The following is an 18,742-nucleotide window of genomic DNA, read 5'->3' on the forward strand; positions in this document are numbered from 1 at the left end:
CAAAAACAGACCAAGTTCAAAGCCCTGACTTCTGGACCCGGGGTAGGTGGTGGGAATCCCAACATCCACATTATGTGGTCCACCGAGTTTACCCCAATGAAACCCAGCCCATCTTCAAACTTGACGGAGTCACCTTGCCCAGGTACGCTCAGGAGCGGTTCCGCCTGGTAGTTCCTCCATGGTAGGAGCTGGAGGCGAACAGCTTTATATTGCTTACTCCTATATAGCGTAGCTATTGTTGGGGGGGGGAGGGGAAGCATCTGGAAGACATTCATGTTGGAAGCATCTCAATGAAGCTCAATCTTCACGCTGTTTTTATACAAAAAAATTTAATAAATATTTTTCAAGATTTATTGCCAGGAATAAACACATCAGAGATGTATTTTCATGTCCGTGTAACACTAATATTACCATACAAGATATCCTCGTGGTTTACCCAGCGAGATGACTTTAAGTTTTAAGCCTCGTCGTTTTTTTGCAATTTTTGATTTTTGATCTTCCAACTTTTTGTAATAGCACTTTGATTTCCTCACTCCTTAAGGCGGGCAGTGTAATCTATGGCAAATCTACACAGTGATCTTAACTGGACACTCTACTGTTCAAGTATTCAACAACTAGCTTATCGGAATACTTTCTACATGCAGTAGATTACAAAGAAAAGAAGTAAAATAAAAAAAACAACCTACAAGTGGTTCAGCACCACCTATTTGTGCTGGTGGGTGGGGGTGGGGGAAATCAAGAGTTTACAAAATAAGATTTCGGTGCTTTCAACTCCACACACTAATTCAATTTTTTTTCTTTAATTACATGCAACCGGTCACACATTCATCTACAGAAGGTTATCGCTCAGTTGTGTTCCCTTGAACTGCTTCTCGGCAAATGATCTGCCTGCCCATCCTCTTTCCCCCATGCCCCAACTTCTAAAGCAGCCAGGAAGAGGGGGGGGGGAAATAAAATAAAATTCTAATCTAATTCTAAACTGCCTCAGCTGGTACTTAACAAATATTTTTAAAGTGATACTATCAAAGGTGTTCTCAAAGAATAAAGACAAAACACGCACTCGACATCGTACAGAAAGCCAGTTTCGAGGCCCAAAAGCCTTCCCTATCCTTTAAAAAACAAACTGATTTTCAGAACACCTTAAATTTTGGCATGTAGGCAAACATGTAACAAAGGGGTGGGGGGTAGAATAAAAAGATTTTTAAAAAGATAAAGAAGCCATAAGCTTACAAATGCTATGGGGGGGAAAAAACACCTTCAACTCTAAACACGTACATATAAATAAAAAAAAAGGAATGATATTTAAGGCTCTTGATTATTAAGTTAATAAATCAAATATACACAGTGATTAATAAAAAAGGAATTATTTACATAACTATACAAACTTCTACTTTTGACACATTTCCTCTCAATTCTTCATTTTTTTTACCAGCAACTGCTGACAAGAAGTCCCCTCCCAATCCCTCCCCACAAAAAAATACAATTAAAAAAAATAAATAATAAACTTTTAAACTTTTTTTTTCCTCGATAGTTGCTGTGGTTCCGAGCTGCAAAGGCACTTTCAAATACAGAACTAGTTGTACGTCATCATAAAACCAATATACAAAAGAACTCTAATTTCAATAAATAAATAAAATTTATCTCCTTCCCTCCCCACAGGGACTGTATAAATCGTGACATCGAGAGAAGAAGAGGAAGGAAGGAAGGAAGGAAGGAAGGAAGGAAGGAAGGAAGGAAGGAAGGAAGGAAGGAAGGAAGGAAGGAAGGAAGGAAGGAAGGAAGGAAGGAAGGAATTCTTTGCTAGGGGAGGGAAGGCTAAATAATAAAAGGCTACATGATACCTTGATGAAACCTTGCCAGGAGATCCATCAGCTGCTACTGAATTGATGGGGGTGGCACTTTCGACTAGTTTTGCATAGATGTGGAATGCAGCACTTGGTATCCCAGCCAACCACAGCAACTATCACTGCCAGTGTAAGCCAGCTTGTCAAAACTTAAATTAACACAGGGATTCTAAGCAAATAATAGCCTTAGACTCAAAATATTACACAACCGCTTTGAGAACTACAAGCTCCGAGTTGACTCAAACTGGTAAGGTGGAGGAGGAGGAGGCAGCGCCCGGCTGCCTGCTATACAATGTACTCCATGCGGTTCAAGCTCTGTGCGCTTTCCAAGTCCCGGTTGTCCTGCTTGTTTGTCCAGTTCGGGTGCTTTGCGGGCGTGCCGTTGGGGGGCTTTTCGTCTCTGTTGACCAGCGTGTACGTCGCCTGCTTCGCAAAGCGGCTCTTCTGCTGGTGCTTGTCCATGTCGTCTTCCTCCACCTCGGAGTTGTGTGTCCTTATTTTGGCAATCTTGGAGTTCTTGTTCTCGTAGTCCTTGATGGGGATGGCGTTGGCGCCGTGCTTCTCGATCGGGTTCTTGATCTGGTTCAGCTGCTCCCGGACGTTGTTGGTGGTGTTGTCGTCCGACGGCGTGTGCGTGTGCGCGCTCTGCTTCCGGCGCTTGCGGATGCACCAGTAAAAGGCTGTGGCCAGGCAGCAGATCCAGGCCACCGTCAGAACGGAGCTCAGCAGCGGGACCAAGAAATCTGGAAGGCAAGGGTGACTCTCGTCAGCAAACCCACCGACACTACTCGGCGCAGGTAGCTCAGTGGTAGGGCACCTGCTTTGCGTGCAGAAGGTCCCATATAATGATAATAATAATAGTAGGGTTAAGGTAAAGGTAAAGGGACCCCTGACCATTAGATCCAGTCGTGACCGACTCTGGGGTTGCGCGCTCATCTTGCATTATTGGCCGAGGGAGCCGGCGTATAGCTTCCAGGTCATGTGGCCAGCATGCCGAAGCCGCTTCTGGCAAACCAGAGCAGCACATGGAAACGCCGTTTACCTTCCCGCTGTAGCGGTTCCTATTTATCTACTTGCATTTTGACGTGCTTTCGAACTGCTAGGTTGGCAGGAGCTGGGACCAAGCAACGGGAGCTCACCCCACACAGGGATTCGAACCGCCGACCTTCTGATCAGCAAGCCCTAGGCTCAGTGGTTTGACCACAGCGCCACCTGGGTCCCTTAATAATAGTAAAAAGGGGTAAAGGACCCCAGGTGGTTACGTCCAGTCAAAGGCAACTACGGGGTTGTGGCGCTCATCTCGCTTTCAGGCTGAGGGAGCCGGCGTTTGTCCACAGACAGCTTTCCAGGTCATGTGGCCAGCAGGACTAAACCGCTTCTGGCGCAACTGAACACCATGACGGAAATCAGAGCGCACGGAAACGCCGTTTACCTTCCCGTCAGCAGTATCTGTTTATCTACTTGCACTCGTGTGCTTTCGAACGGCTAGATTGGCAGGAGCCGGGACAGAGCAACGGGAGCTCACTCCCGTCACGGGGATTCGAACCGCTGACCTTCCGATCGGCAAGCCCAAGAGGCTTGGTGGTTTAGACCACAGCGCCACCCGCATCCCTACAATAATAATATTTTATCTAATAATATTTATGAGCCGCCCATCTGACTGCATTGCTCCAGCCACTCTGGGCGGTTCCCAACACAACCTTATAGCACCGGTCCTGGAAGACCTACACTGGCTCCCAGTAAGTTTCTGAGCATAATTCAAAGTGTTGGTGCTGAGCTTTAAAGCCCTAAATGTCCACTGCCCCGTATACCTGAAGGAGAATCTCCACCCCCATCATTCAGCCGGGACGCTGAGGTTCCCCCATTGCGAGAAGCAAAGATACAGGGAAGCAAGCAGAGGGCCTTCTCGGTAGTGGCACCCGCCCTGTGGAATGCCCTCCCATCAGATGTCAAGGAGATGAGTAACTATATAACCTTTAGAAGACACCTGAAGGCAGCCCCGTATAGGGAAGCTTTTTAACGTATACTGTTCTTGTTTTAAAAACACAATAAAGCATCAAAAGTCAGTTCAAGCCATTCGTTAAAGCTCTAATGAGCACTATCCAGTATTTGGGGGTTCTGTCTAGCAATGAATAAAAGTTATTTTAGGGCAAACTTGAGATATGTTAGAAGTTGTGCCGAAAAGCAAACTGGCATAAGAATAAGCCCTGCCAGGAAGTCTGGAATTTCCATTCCTACTGCCATCCCTCAACCAACACATGAGAAAATGCAGTCCCTTCTTTTTAAAAAAGTACCTGTTTTGCTTTTAATTGGTCGCCTCTGTACCCGGACTTCTGCAACCGCTGCAATGAGTGTGCTATTCCCATCACGCTTGCTCACCAGATCAATAATTTTATCTGTTATTTCTTTTATCGGGTTCTCTTCCTCCTGGATATCTTCGGCGGACTATGTGAAAGAATAAGATTGTGTATTAGAAACAACGTGAAGGAAGAAGTCTCTCTACTCCAATGCTCACAACAGGACGAAACAGCATCTACAAGAGGACCAACAAACATGGAGACTCTGGTCTAACATCAAAATATGGGGAACATTGGCTTCTATAAGTACAGGACATGCATCAAGTTATTAGCAAGTGCCAATGTCAATCCAGTCAATTGTGTAGAACGCCAACCCTTTCAAAACATCCTTTGGGAGGGAAGCTAGACTCAGCCTTGGCTGTCTTGTTCTTGGTGCTATCTTGGAAGATTTGATGAGTGAGCACAAAACAGGATCTTCTTTGTGGAACATCCGCCCCCCCCCCCCATTTCTTCAGGTTCTGGTGGCACATTCATTTTGATGGCTGAGGACCACAATACTGTTTTTTTCCATATGAACCGACCCTGACCCTGAGATCATCTTCTGAGGCCCTTCTTCGTGCGCCTCCTCCACGGGAGGTCCGGAGGGTGGCAGCAAGAGAACAGGGCCTTCTCTACAGTGGCTCCCCATTTGTGGAATGCTTTCTCCAGGGAGGTTTGCCTGGTGCCTTCATTATACACATTTAGGCACCAGGCAAAAACATTCCTCTTTATCCAGACTTTCGGCAGATACCCTTTTAAAATGTTTTGGAGGGGGGCAATTATTGGGTTGTCCTTGGTTTGTGTGTGTGTGTGTGTGTTTATACTGTGATTTTATGTTGTGAACCACCTTAGACCTGCAGGTATAGGGCGGTATACAAATTTAATTAATAACAACAATTCACTTCCACAATCTTCCAAATGTGTTAACATCCAAGATTCATTGTTGCTCATTTTAATGCACAACACCTTTATTTATTGCTGCCACTAGCTTGCTTTGTACGTGTCGGTTGTATTTTGTCATTGCTTTCAGAACCTGAATTGTTGCATTTATTGTTTATATCACATGTATTTATGTCTATGGGCGATACCCAATTAAATCGTACACAGAACGGACCCATCTGAATAACACACTCGGGTCCACTGATTTTCTTGGATCCATTCTGCGTGTGATTTTGTTGAGCAATCATCTGATGTAGCATCAACATCCTTCAGTTATTAAACAGAGAAGCCACTCTTTCCTACTGAGACAGAGCAATGAGTCTCAACGTTTAGAGAGATTAAGTCAGGCATCATGCCAACTATCAGACTTACAATCGCAACGTGGATTTCATCGTGTGCCAAGTGCGACGGTTCACATGTGATATGGATGGAGTATTCGACGGACACGTTCTTCAGGATACTTAGATTCCTCAGCTCGTTACAGATATGCTCAGTCGTAAGGCCCTGTGGGAAAAGAGCAAACACGGAACATGAGAACTTTTGACAGAAGAGGACACATGGCAAGAACATAAATCAATGGCACGTCTCTCGTTGCCATTTGCGCCTGGCTACAACTCCACAGAGAACATTGCCTCTTAGGTCAAGAGTGGGGAACCTGTGGTCAACTCAAAGTCCCATCCATCCCAGCCAACGGTCAGCGATGATGAGAGTTGGGTCCCTCCAAAGGTTGTTCAACTACCAAGTTCCCCATTCCTGATCTACATTATAGCGGAAGCCATAATATCCACAATTGCCAATTGGGTCACTGGCAAGGAACAAAGGTCATTGTCCAGGGAAGGGCCATTGCTCGGTGGTAGAACACATGTTTTCCATTTAGAAGGTCCCTGGTTCAGTTCCTAGCATTTCCAGGTAGAGACACACACCCCATTTGAAATCCTGGAGATCTGCTGCAGGTGACTGCATATGGCGTCGTGCAACGCCAAGTGTGGACTCCTTAGGGAACTTCAGACTGATCTCAACTCCCTGATGAGTACACCTGGATAGGACATGTTTTTAGCATTCATACTTTTCTAAATGCACACTTTTATAACATGTCAAATGTGACGTGGCCCCCAGGTAGCTAGTTAGGCTTTGCTTTGGGAAAGCCAAATTCAATCCCTAGCTTTATAAATACCCCATTAGATCAAGGTCTGCTTAACTACAATAAGTCCCCCCCCCTTTTTTTTTGTAATGTACACAATATCTTGTTTCTGTTTTGTTTTCTACACGGGTACTATTTCTCGTTTCTTCAGGTCCCACTCTGTACACTGGTACTTTTTATTTTTCAATATAAAATTTAAAAAGTTCAATCCCTTGCTCAACAGAGTTGCCGTGAGCAAGTCAAACTCCTTGGGCAAAGGGTGGATGCCAGAACACAGCAAAATGTACAGGCAGCCTAGAGAAACGGGAGGGAAGGGTGTGCTACAGTAGTTTGTGTGGTAGATGGCATTTTTTTTAACCTCGGGGGCGAGGAAACTTTAGGGCTCAGGGTTGAATGAGGCCCATCAAGGCCTTGAGACTTTTCCCAGGGCTGCAAATCCCATACTGGCCTCGTTCCACACTCTCCTCAAGTGCTTTTGCCTGGCTGAAATATATCACTGATCTATGGCGGTGCCCCTTGCTCGCCTGGGTTTAGAGCAAGAGTGGGGGGGGGGCCTTCCAACTTTCCTGTGGTTCGGATGTAAACCTGCTGTCCAAAACTAAGAGTCACATCTCCTACTGCTCCCACTTTTCTACCTCTGGTCCTCCCCATGGAGCACCCTAGAAGCTTGTATATAGGTTGTATTTCCTTGACATCTGATGGGAGGGCATTTCACAGGGTGGGCGCCACTACCGAGAAGGCCCTCTGCCTGGCTCCCTGTAACCTCACTTCTCACCGTGAGGGAACCGCCAGAAGGCCCTCAGAGCTGGACCTCAGTGTCCAGGCAGAACAATGGGGATGGAGATGCTCCTTCAAATATACTGGGCCGCGGCCGTTTAGGGCTTTAAAGGTGAGCACCAACACTTTGAATTGTGCTCGGAAACCTAATGGGAGCCAATGTAGGTCTTTCAGGACCAGTGTTATATGGTCCTGGTGACCACTCCCAGTCACCAATCTAGCTGCCGCATTCTGGATTAGTTGTAGTTTCCGGGTCACCTTCAAAGGTACCCCCATGTAGAACACATTGCAGTAGTCCAAGTGAGAGATAACCAGAGCATGGACCACTCTGGCGAGACAGTCTGCGGGCAGGTAGGGTCTCAGCCTGCGTACCAGGTGGAGCTGCTAGACAGCTGCCCTGTCAGCTTATACCAGGCATCCCCAAACTGCGGCCCTCCAGATGTTTTGGCCTACAACTCCCATGATCCCTAGCTAACAGGACCAGTGGTCAGGGATGATGGGAATTGTAGTCCAAAACATCTGGAGGGCCGAAGTTTGGGGGTGCCTGGCTTATACTTTGGAGTTGCTTGCAAAGGCATTTGTGTAGCTGCTCGTTTCGAGACCGACTTACTGGAGTCATCATCTTTTTATTGAAGGTGAAAGTGATGTTGGCACAGTTGTCCTGATAGTAAGATTCGGAGTTGCACGTGCTTTTCACGGGCTGCTGATTGGAAGGCCAGCATTCGCCTATGTTGTCGCAGGGACCTACGAAGCAGTGGTCCTCTTTGACAGGGTGGCAGGTATGGCCGGCGGGACACTCGCTGTGACCTTTGGCGCTTATCAAGCAAGGCTTTGGACCGCACCAGACCTAGAAGGGAAAAGACCATTTAGTTGGCAGCCGGGCGCTTGGCATGCATGGAAAAGGAGGCAGAAAGAGGCAGCCAGGAGCCCCAGGACAGTACCTTAGAGCATGTGACTTTCCCGTTCACACACTGACAGCTATTACACTCGTCGTCCCATTTAGTTCCATCTGGAATGATGTGCCCACTGCCAACGCAAGGCCTTCCTGAAACTGAGAGGCAAAGCGGTTCAGGGATTGACTCACAGAGATGCCTTTGACTCAACATTTCATGAATTGTGAGATACTGTATATTCCTGCATCTAAGATTACTTTTTAACAAGGAAAATCTTCTGAAAAGTCGGGGGGTCGTCTTATGCGCCGGGTCGTATTTCTTATACGACAAGTATATCCCAAACTCTGTATTTTAACTGGAAAAGTTGGGGGTCGTTTTATAGGCCCACTTATATGCCGGAATATACGTACTTTAAGTAAAGGAACCTGAGTATTGGGTTTGTTTTTTTAATAGGTGTGTACATACGTATAATTTTTTTCAACGAGCTGTTTTTTTTTATATTATTATTATTATTTTATTTTGACAAAGTAATAATCATAAATAGATAATAAAAATATGCACCCCACCACCGAGACCATTCCATCGTAACTATCCAACCTCCAAAAATTTCAATGCCTCTTGCGACTGTCTGACCCCTTTCCGTTTTAAGAGTACAAATTCTACAAACCTCCTCAAAATCATTTCTCCTGCATATTCCCCGTCTTACCTTAATAGCACATTAATTTACCATTAATAGCTATATCGCACACACCTTTATATACCATTTTATATTCTGCTTGCCCCTTCCACTTCCTAGCTATAACAACTTGTGCAGCTGTCAATAAATTTGTGAGCAAGTCCTTCAAGCCCTGTGTACCTTCCGCCCCATCGTAAATTGATAACAATGCCACCTCTGGACTTTCGGTCAGCTTTAACCTGGTGATTTCTGTTATCTCCTTAAACACCTTTTGCCAGAAAAAAATTGTACATATTTACACCCCCACCACATGTGAATGTAAGTCCCGGTTTCCTGGCATCCCCTCCAAAATAACACCTAATTCTCCGTCTTAGGGGTGGTCCTCCAAATGATATTGGGACTCCAAAATCCCAAAATCAGCACCAACGTTCAGGATGGGCAATGGTCAGGGATGATGGGAGCTGTGGTCCACCAAACATCTGGAGGGCCGCAGGCTCCCCACCCCAGCTTTTGCTCCAGCACTTGCTTCCCTCCTCCCTCTTTCCCATTCTTTCTCCTCCCTGTTTGATAGCGAACACACAGACATTCTGGAAAGAACACACAATAAAGGTGGGACGAAGTTGATCCATATCAACTATCGGGAAGGGAAGGAGGGTTTGTTTTACTTTACAAGCTACAAACTACTATATATATATCCAATACCTTCTTGGCATCTGGGGCCAATGCGGCCGGCTGGGCAGATACAACGGTACCCGTTGATTTCATCGACACATGTTGCTCCAAAAGCACAGGGCGAGGACTGGCATTCATTGATATCTGGTAAGGCGGAGGAGGGGAAGAAGATTAGTAGGAATAATGATGGTGTAATTAATTAATATGGGCTGCATAGATCAACCCCCCACCCACCCGAATGAAGAGTTGTAAAGCTGTAAACCTTGCCCAAAATTTTAAAAAAGATTTCAGAGGAAAATCAGGACACAAGTAGCTACTTAATAATTTTCAGCAAAGCTCGTATGCTAACCTACAAAGCTGCTTTTTACAGCACCAGGCTAGCTCTTTGGGGTTTCTCGCCAAGCATCTTCTGTCTTGGCTGGAGTCAAGTGCGCATTTTGCACATTTGCAACCAAGTGAAGATGCCCGGGCACCAGGATGGCACCTGACATCTCCACCATCTGGAGGTGCACCCCAGGGGATCCTCGGATCTCAACTTTTTTCCACACGCTAGCAACACATCCTGTAGAATTCTACCAGTTATATTTTATCTGCACGGTCAGAATCAATTTCAGGAACCAAAAGGCTTTTTCTGTGCAGCCTGAGCAGGAGCAGCGAACAGTGTTATAGTCACTTGTTGTCACTTGTCTTCGCCTACCCTCCTCCCACTGACCTGCTCACAGTTGCAAAGAATATTCCTACGTCATAAATGCTCACCATTCAGAAAAAAAGAGGCAGGAATAGGCCAATATATATGTGGACTGTCCTTGGATCAAGTGACTTTTCTTCTTTAAGTTCTTAATCTAGCTGTGTAACTGATCAATCAATCACAGCCAGTCCATCATATGAAAAATAAGACTTTAGAGCCACCATAGTCCCCAAAAGGGCAACCAGACATTTCACTTTGGCGACTGGTTTAAGGAGCAAATTGGAGCCTAGCTTATATATATGAGTTTCTAACACTGCTAGAGAAGCTAAGAGGGTTGATTCCAGCACCTGGGACCTGCTAGGCATTTTCTCCGCTCAACAACATAAATGCCCTTCCAATGTGGCATCCATCTCCAATTTGCATCACTGACATAAACTATTTCTTGTTTTGACTTTTGCACTTCTTTTTCTAAATCCTGAGCTGGCCTCTTGCTTTTAACACGTACGCAACCTCTGGTTCTGCAGGCAAAGAAACCCCCTCTGCTACGAATTTAGGAAACATTTTTATTGGGAAGAATTCCTCATCACAGGAGCTCTGAAAGGGCACAGTCTAAGGAGGGCTTTGAAGCCCCATGAAATGCATTGACACACTCGACACCAGAGGTTTCCAATACACAGATTGCTAGCAGTCAGTGGAACCCACGGGACTCCGGACAAGTTAGAACCAACTTACCCTACTGTTTTCCAGGAGACTTTTAGAGTGACTCATTTTCTCCTGCAAACAGGGGCACAGACCTCCCAGGGACATTATATTTGATTAAAGGAACAGCCACTGGAGTCTCTTGCCAAGCAACACAGAAAGGGCCAAATGTGCAAACCGTAATTTAGCAAAAACAAAACAAAACCCAACATATATTGCACCTCCTGTTCTAATGTAACTTTAGGCCAAAGTTAGAGCTGAAGGATTGCAAATACATACTTATCCTGCAGTCGGGACCTGCAAAGCCTGGAGCACATTCGCAACGGTACCAATTTTCTCCATCCACACATGTCCCACTATTATAGCTGTTTGGGGAGAACGAGAAAGAACTTTGCTTAGCTGACGCTCTCTCGGTTTCACAAATGCATGTTCTTTAAGCCCTTTAGCAAAAGGCAACTTAGACAATTGTAACTTAAGCAACACCAGCCCGTTTTGATTTTAAAGTAGGAGAGAATACTGTTGCACAAATGGGACCTGCAACAAAATGTTGCAGCACAGACTGCTTCTGTATTTAAGCTTCTGGCCCCTCCAGTCCTTTCCTGCCACCTGGTTCGCCTATCCAAGAGGTCCCCTATTCTGAGTCCAATGAAAATGATCAGTGTCCACTGGGCATGTTTCTGGGGGTGGGGGGGTAGACACACTGAGGCCAAATCCCAGCTCCTTTAAAATCATTGATTCCCCCATTTATTTATATGGGCAGTCTTCAACTTCCATCCTTTAGATCAGGCATCCCCAAACTGCGGCCCTCCAGATGTTTTGGCCTACAACTCCAAAGTTAACAGGACCAGTGGTCAGGGAAGATGGGATTTGTAGTCCAAAACATCTGGAGGGCCGAAGTTTGGGGGTGCCTGCTTTAGATCATTTAAAAGCAGCTTTTAAAAGCGGACCAGGAAATGCCCTACCTGGATGACAAATTGCTTCTCTTCCCTTTTTATATTTATATGCCTCTCTTCCTCCGCCGCCCTTTTTCTAGATACTCCATTCCATTCCCTTCAAGTGGTGCAGTGAGCCAGTGGCATTTGGCTGTTAACCAGAAGGTTGGTGGCTTGAGCCCACCCAGAGACGGCTGGGGGGCAGGATTCCAGCATTGTAAGGGGGTTGGACTAGATGGCACATGGGGTCCCCCTTCCACCTCCACAATTCTATTATTCCCCTTCCCACCTGGTCACCTGCATTTCGTCCCCTTCTCTACCAGTCACCATTCCGTGGACACTGAGTACACTCGGTACTGATTCCACCCCTACCCCCAGAGAGATCCGCCCCCTTAATATATATAGATTTTGTAATTCTGCAATGCTCAGGGTCCGTCCCCAACAACAACACCACACATAAGTCTGCTAATCCCTCTCTCTTCTCCATGGGTGTTGGCATTCTGGCATCACACCACCACCCCACACCACCCCCACCCCGACTGGAATTAGCATATGCGACAATCCATTTTATTACACAAAATAACTACTTGGGAGATGTTGCTTAGTCAGGCTGGCCACCTAGGCAAAGGGGGCAGGGAAGAAGGTAAACAGAACGCACTCAAGTTTGAGGGAGCTTGACAGAAGGCAGCCGGGTGCAGTTAAAAAGAGATTCGGCAGTGGTGTCCAAACTTTTTTCAAAGAGGGCCAGATTTGATGAAGTGAAAGGGGGCCATGAAGGCCAACCAAAGGGCCAACCAAAGGATTGAAGTTGTTGAGCTTTTTGTATGATTTTACCCCCAAAATTGTTCAGCTTTTTTAGGGTTGAAGTTGAGGTTTTTGTTAGGATTTTATCCCGGGAAATAAACTGCCACAAGGGACTGTTTGACCCAACCGGCAGGCCCGATTAGGCCACTGAAACAAACTATGGACATGCCTGGTTCCATAATCTTAAAAATTCCCATTACACTCTGGATTTTGGAACACAGGAATAAAGTAAATAATCAAACCATCCATTCTAGCATGCCGGGGGTGGGGGTGGGGGTAGGGTGGCAACTAAATTATATAATTTGGGTTTTGAATTATTGGCATTCTTAATGGTATTATAATTTGGCATTGTTATAATGAGGCTTTTGTTGGATTTCTGTAACTGAAAACTAATAAAAATTATTTTCAAAAAGAGATTCGGGCAGAGAACGTGAGGCAGTTCACTTTTTTCTGCCCTTCCAATCTCCACCCCAATTTCCACCCAGAGGTTCCCCAAGGCGAAATCAAAAGGAAAGATGATCAGGGCAGGCATATGCAAATAAAAGTGCAATTCATTCCCAGGCCCGTCTGCTTACCAAGGATGCGGACTGCAATCATTGGTATCTGTAAAGAGATAAAAGAGACAAAGACGCACAATTAGCCCTCTGGATTTCTACAGGCAGTGCTTTTTTGAAAAGAAGAAGAAGAAGAGAAAGAAAAAAAGTTTAGGGGTACAGTCAAACCTCGGTTTACACCTACCTCGGCGAGCGACCGCTTCGGCGAGCGACCGCCGTGGACCCGGAAGTGTTTACATCCGGGTTCCATGGCGTCGGATGCGCAGAAGCGATCTGCGCAACTCACACATGCACAGAAGCGCTCTATCTGCGCTTTGCGTACGTGCAGAAGTGTGCCTTCGGCAAGCGACCATTTCGGCGAGCGACCGCCTCCGCGAAACGGATTGCGGTTGCAAACCGAGGTACCACTGTACTCACATTTTCCTATTCTAATTGAAATACTGCCCCTCAATGAGGCCAAACAGTCACAAAATGTTTAGGGGTATGTGTACCCCTGCGTCGTTGTCGTCCCCTCCCCCAAGAAAAAAGCACTGTCTACAGGTGTCCCCTTCCAAAACAGGTTTGAACTACATTGCTAAAACACACACACACACACACACACACACACACACACACACACTAAACAAATGCACACAGGATTCTTTGCAAAGTATTGTCAGGAAAAAAAAAACAGATTCAAAAATGGCCAGAACAAACCAGAGTGGGGGTTAATGTTTTTTTTCCCAGGGTGGTGGGTGGGTTGAAGGGAAACAGCGGTGTGAAGACGAAAACATCTGTCTCCACTTATCTCATTTGCAACTTTCTCAGGCCCAGGTCAAATCCAGTCCCACAATGTCATTAAAGCCCAATGATTCAGGTGATGCGAAAGCCCCACATCAAACGGCTTCCCCCTTCTGGCTTTAATCTCAAATCCCTGAGGGCAATGAGATGAGCCAGTTTTCTCATCCTCAGCCACCACCACTTCAGAAAGAGTTTGGGTATATGAGAGAGAGAAGGGGAAAAGGGAGAAAGCGCTTACTCTGAGTACAAGTCGGTCCTTCCCAGCCCTCTTTGCACACACACGTGAAGGAATCTCCACTGACAACACAAGTCCCGCCGTTATGACAAGGGTTCGGGAGGCAGCTGCTGTTCCTCGCTGGAAAAAGGAAGAAGCAAAACAGAGTTTCTTGCAAAGTTCCCCAAAACGGCACAGGTTTATAAATCAGGGATGCGGAACCTCTGGCCCTCTGGATGTGAACCGCCCTGAGATGTACGGAGGAAGGCCGGTGTAATAAATAATATTAACAACAACAACTTATTATGTATACCAGGCATCCCCAAACTTTGGCCCTCCAGATGTTTTGGACTACAGTTCCCATCATCCCTGACCACTGGTCCTCTTAGCTAGGGATCATGGGAGTTGTAGGCCAAAACATCTGGAGGGCCGCAGTTTGGGGGTGCCTGATTTATACCCTGCCCATCTGGCTGGGTTTCCCCAGCCACTCTTGGCGGCTTCCAACAAAGTATCAAAAACGCAGTAAAACATCAGACATTAAAAACTTCCCTAAATAGGGCTGCCTTCAGATGTCTTCTAAAAGTCAGATCATTGTTTATTTCCTGGACATCTGAAGGGAGGGTGCTCCACAGGGAGGGCGCCACTACCAAGAAGGCCCTCTGCCTGGTTCTTGGCAACTCTGCTTCTCGCAGGGAGGGAACCGCCAGAAGGCCCTCGGAGCTGGACCTCAGTGTCTGGGCTGAACAATGGGTGTGGAGACGCTCCTTCAGGTATACTGGGCCGAGGCCGTGTACAAATGTTACAAAGAAATAAATAATGCTGCTGAACCCCCGACTCCCGCCAGCCCCCAGCTAGTATGGCCACTGGGGGCTGGCCACTGGGAGCCCAGTCACATCCCACCCCTGTTGAAATATATTGTGATGAGCCGAGCCCACGACCATTTACTAACCGATGTTGCAGGTGGCTCCTTCCCACCCTGCGGGACACATGCATTTGAAGGCATCTCCCTCGTCATAGCAAGTCCCTCCATTGTTGCATGTGGCTTCGTCACACTGACTGTCGCCTGTCAAATGGAAAAGCAGGATTAGTTAGAAGCGAACACGCTCCCCCCCCCAGCCGCTTTTATTAATTTTTCTGTTTTACCATTTAAAGTACTCATTTTTGCATCCTTAAGATATCAAGGACTTCCCTTCTTCTCTTTCCATGGTTCATTTTATACATACTACATCATAAATCCCTGCATATTTTACAGAAACTATACCATTCAGTATTCCATTATTACATCCATCAAAACTTATTTACACTGTTATCTTAATGCTGCCAACATTTTCAACTGTAGAGTTATTTTCCCTATATTAAATAAACGTTTTCTCTAAACATAAGTTCTTCTTGTTGTCTTCTTCTATATGTGAAATCTGCATTCTTCTCTATGTGAAATCTGCAAGTTGCGCATATTCTGTCAACTTAAGTTGCCATTCTTCATTGATTGGGACCTAGCTCACTTTCCGTTTGGGGGCTAACAAAACACAGGCCACAGTTGTTTCATACATAAACAGCCTTTTTTGACACCTGGGAATTTCAATCTGAATTATCCCCAACAGAAAGGACTCTGGGGTGTTTTTTTTTTTTGGAAAAGTACTTTTGAACTATTATTTTTTTCAATTCATTATGTACCATTTCCCAATATTCTTTTACCCATTTCAGCTCACGGTCTTAGAATGTGAACGCCAAATCACACTACATGTACGTGCGTTCGAGAACTGGTTCCTGGGAGCAGTCATAGAAATCATAGAATCCCCTGCCAAGCAGGAAACACCATCAAAACATTCCTGACAGATGGCTGTCAAGCCTCCGCTTAAAGACCTCCAAAGAAGGAGACTCCACTACACTCCTTGGCAGCAAATTCCACTGCTGAGCAGCTCTTACTGTCAGGAAGTTATTCCTAATGTTTAGGTGGACAGTCGTTTGATCGACAGGAGGTACAGAGCCCTTGGGGGGCAGCTTTGACATTCCCCCAGTTTACCTGTCCATGTTTGGCATCCGGGGGGAAAAGAGATTAATCTTAAGGAAGAACTTTGGCATGTGTGCCTATAACACATCTAGTTTCGAGCTCCTGATCTGATTTAAAAAAAAAAAAACTCAATGTACTTTGGGGGACAGTGAAAATGACACTTCATTGCACAACGCAGTCAGCCACGAACCACGACTTGCTGTAAACAATGACGCTGGCTTCACTCCCCTGCCCGGCGCAAGGAAACAAGCCACAAAGCTTGGCTCGTCGCAATGTCCCTAAGCCAAGATTGTGGTTTGTTTCTCCCCAACGAAGCCAGATCGCCAAGCCAAGTACAAATCTTGGCTTGCTGATCGCAACTTGTTTATGGGGAGGGGGGGGGGACAAAATCACAATCTCAGGTTCCGACATCAAGGTAGGCCAAGCGTTGTGGTTTGCCGTTCCCATTAGGGGAGGAGTGAGACACAGGAGCGGGTGGAAAGGCACCCTTTTCACCGTGAGCCACAGTTTACAGCGCATGGCGACAATCGGCCAATGAGGCTACTGTATTATAATAAGCCCCATTCATACACCAAACTAGGCACACCGGACTTTAGTGGTGGCACCGATCTGGGGTAGCTCCCCAAAGGCACTCACGTGAGTGGCAGGTTTTCCCTTTCCATCCATTTTTGCACTCGCAGAAGAAATCGTTCACCAAGTCTCTGCACGTTCCTCCATTGTGGCAGGGGTTTTTGCTGCAGTCGTTGATATCTGGAAGGAAGAAGAGCGAGTTAAAGGGAGGAAAAAGAAGCGTTGTGCAAAGGAGCTTGCTTTTATCCGCAGGCATGTTGCAGCCCTCCTTTTGGCCTCCCATCCCAAAGTCTGGATTAAGCCCCGTAATGCCAGTGCTGACGTTATCGTGTTTATTCTGCACCATACCCCACCGCTCACTTTCAACTTTCCTTGCCAACACACACCACTCTGGCTCCCTCGAAACAAATATAACAGTTAAGCTGAAGGCAAATGAGGCCTTATTACATAATGATTCTGTGTCAAGGCCAAAGGCCAGCAGTTCAGCCCCTCCTCTGCCTTCTCGAAGCAACACAGAGGAAAAGGGAGATATTTCAGAGATGGGAAACTCTGTGTTTGGATTAGAAGCTAGACATCATCTCAAAACTAAGCGACAGCAAGAGAAACCCTTACAGTAAAGGTTTCTACTGCCAGAATCTTTATAAACCAGGGCTGGGGAATGTTTGGACTCAATAAATTGTTGGACTACAACACCCATCGTCCTCAACCACTGCCCATGCTGGCTGGGGCTGATGGGAATTGGAGTCCCAACATCTCGAAGGCACAAAGTTGGGGGAGGCTGTTCTACGATGCCAAGATAGGAGCAGTGAGATGTTCTGTCTTTATAGAGGAAAATGGGTAAAGGTAAAGGGACCCCTGACCATTAGATTAGGTCCAGTCGTGACCGACTCTGGGGTTACGCGCTCATCTCGCATTATTGGCCGAGGGAGCCGGCGTACAGCTTCCGGGTCATGTGGCCAGCATGACAAAGCCGCTTCTGGCGAACCAGAGCAGCACACGGAAATGGTGTTTACCTTTTATCTACTTGCACTTTGACGTGCTTTCGAACTAGGAGCTGGGACCGAGCAACGGGGGTTCACCCCATCACAGGGATTCGAACCGCCGACCTTCTGATCGGCAAGCCCTAGGCTCAGTGGTTTAGACCAGCGTTTCCCAACCTTGGGCCGCCAGCTGTTTTTGGACTACAACTCCCATCATCCCTAGTTAGCAAGACCAGAGGTCAGGAATGATGGGAATTGTAGTCCGAAAACAACTGGAGGCCCAAGGTTGGGAAACACTGGTTTAGACCACAGCACCACCCGCGTCCCGTATAGAGGGAAATACATGGATATAAAACCTTCAAGCCCTTTATTCAGCAGTACTTGGGTTGGCAAAAAGACCATTCCAGTTAAAGTGACCCATTCCCTTCTGAACTTAAATTACTGGCAGCCAAGGTTTCATCACATCTGACACCCCTAAACGTACTTTTTTATCTTTTCAAAACTTCTCCAGTTTATAACAAGGCAAAAATATAGTTTAAGCAACTCCAGAGTCACTTAACTCCTGAGTCAAAGGAGCCAGCCAGATCATTCCTGCGTATAAGACTACTTTTTAACCCAGGAAAATCTTCTCAAAAGTCGGGGGTCTCATCTTATACGGTAAATAAATAAATAATAGGGTAGCAACTTTCTTTTAAGAACAAAAAAACGCCCATTGCTCCTTAAGAGGATCTTTTGAGGACTGAATCTTTTGAGGACTGAAGTCCAGACAGAGGATGTGAAAAGTGTCAACACGGAGAATGACAGAGTCTCCACCCGTCAACCACCTCCCTTTCCAGTAGAGAAACAAAGATTTGCTTACTGGCTTCGCAAAAGGTGCCTTCCCATCCATCGCTACAAATGCATTTGTAGGAATTGATGCCATCAATGCACGTGCCGCCGTTCTTACACGGGTTGCTCTCGCAATCGTTGATGTCTGCAACAAAATTAAAAGAGATGAAGCACACAAAAAAAGGAAGTTTAGCAAACCTAACCGGGGCTGGATGGAGGAGGTGGGGTAACCATTGAACCCGGGAGGGAGCAGGCCTGTCAGAGCTTACTCCGTCTGGACCCAAACTGAAACCCAGTGCAAAAAAAAAAAAGACAAGCAAAAGGAGAAGACACACATCGAGATTAAAGGAACAGGGCACCTCCGAGGACACTGGGAGCCTAGGGGTTTGTTTTTGGCACCAAAC

At 46.2% G+C, this 18,742-nt stretch overlaps 1 protein-coding gene across 3 annotated transcripts in view; it reads right to left on the reverse strand.

Annotated features, from left to right (window-relative positions):
• Positions 1-312: 312 nt before the first annotated feature.
• Positions 313-18,742, reverse strand: part of JAG1 (jagged canonical Notch ligand 1) — a 67,579-nt gene continuing 49,149 nt past the window's right edge. For all 3 annotated transcript variants that reach the window (XM_035110076.3, XM_035110075.3, XM_088665601.1), the window contains 12 exons: positions 18,370-18,483; positions 16,597-16,710; positions 14,899-15,012; positions 13,974-14,090; positions 12,977-13,004; positions 10,945-11,030; positions 9,309-9,422; positions 7,979-8,088; positions 7,648-7,884; positions 5,492-5,623; positions 4,139-4,289; positions 313-2,587 (listed from right to left, as the gene is read on the reverse strand). In XM_035110076.3, the coding sequence (XP_034965967.3) occupies positions 2,130-2,587; positions 4,139-4,289; positions 5,492-5,623; positions 7,648-7,884; positions 7,979-8,088; positions 9,309-9,422; positions 10,945-11,030; positions 12,977-13,004; positions 13,974-14,090; positions 14,899-15,012; positions 16,597-16,710; positions 18,370-18,483 (1,775 nt within the window). In that variant the 3' untranslated portion in view covers positions 313-2,129. The remainder of the gene's footprint in view (positions 2,588-4,138; positions 4,290-5,491; positions 5,624-7,647; positions 7,885-7,978; positions 8,089-9,308; positions 9,423-10,944; positions 11,031-12,976; positions 13,005-13,973; positions 14,091-14,898; positions 15,013-16,596; positions 16,711-18,369; positions 18,484-18,742) is intronic.

Source organism: Zootoca vivipara, chromosome 3 (genome assembly GCF_965207765.1).
Source record: "Zootoca vivipara chromosome 3, rZooViv2.hap1.1, whole genome shotgun sequence".
Taxonomy (NCBI): domain Eukaryota; kingdom Metazoa; phylum Chordata; class Lepidosauria; order Squamata; family Lacertidae; genus Zootoca; species Zootoca vivipara.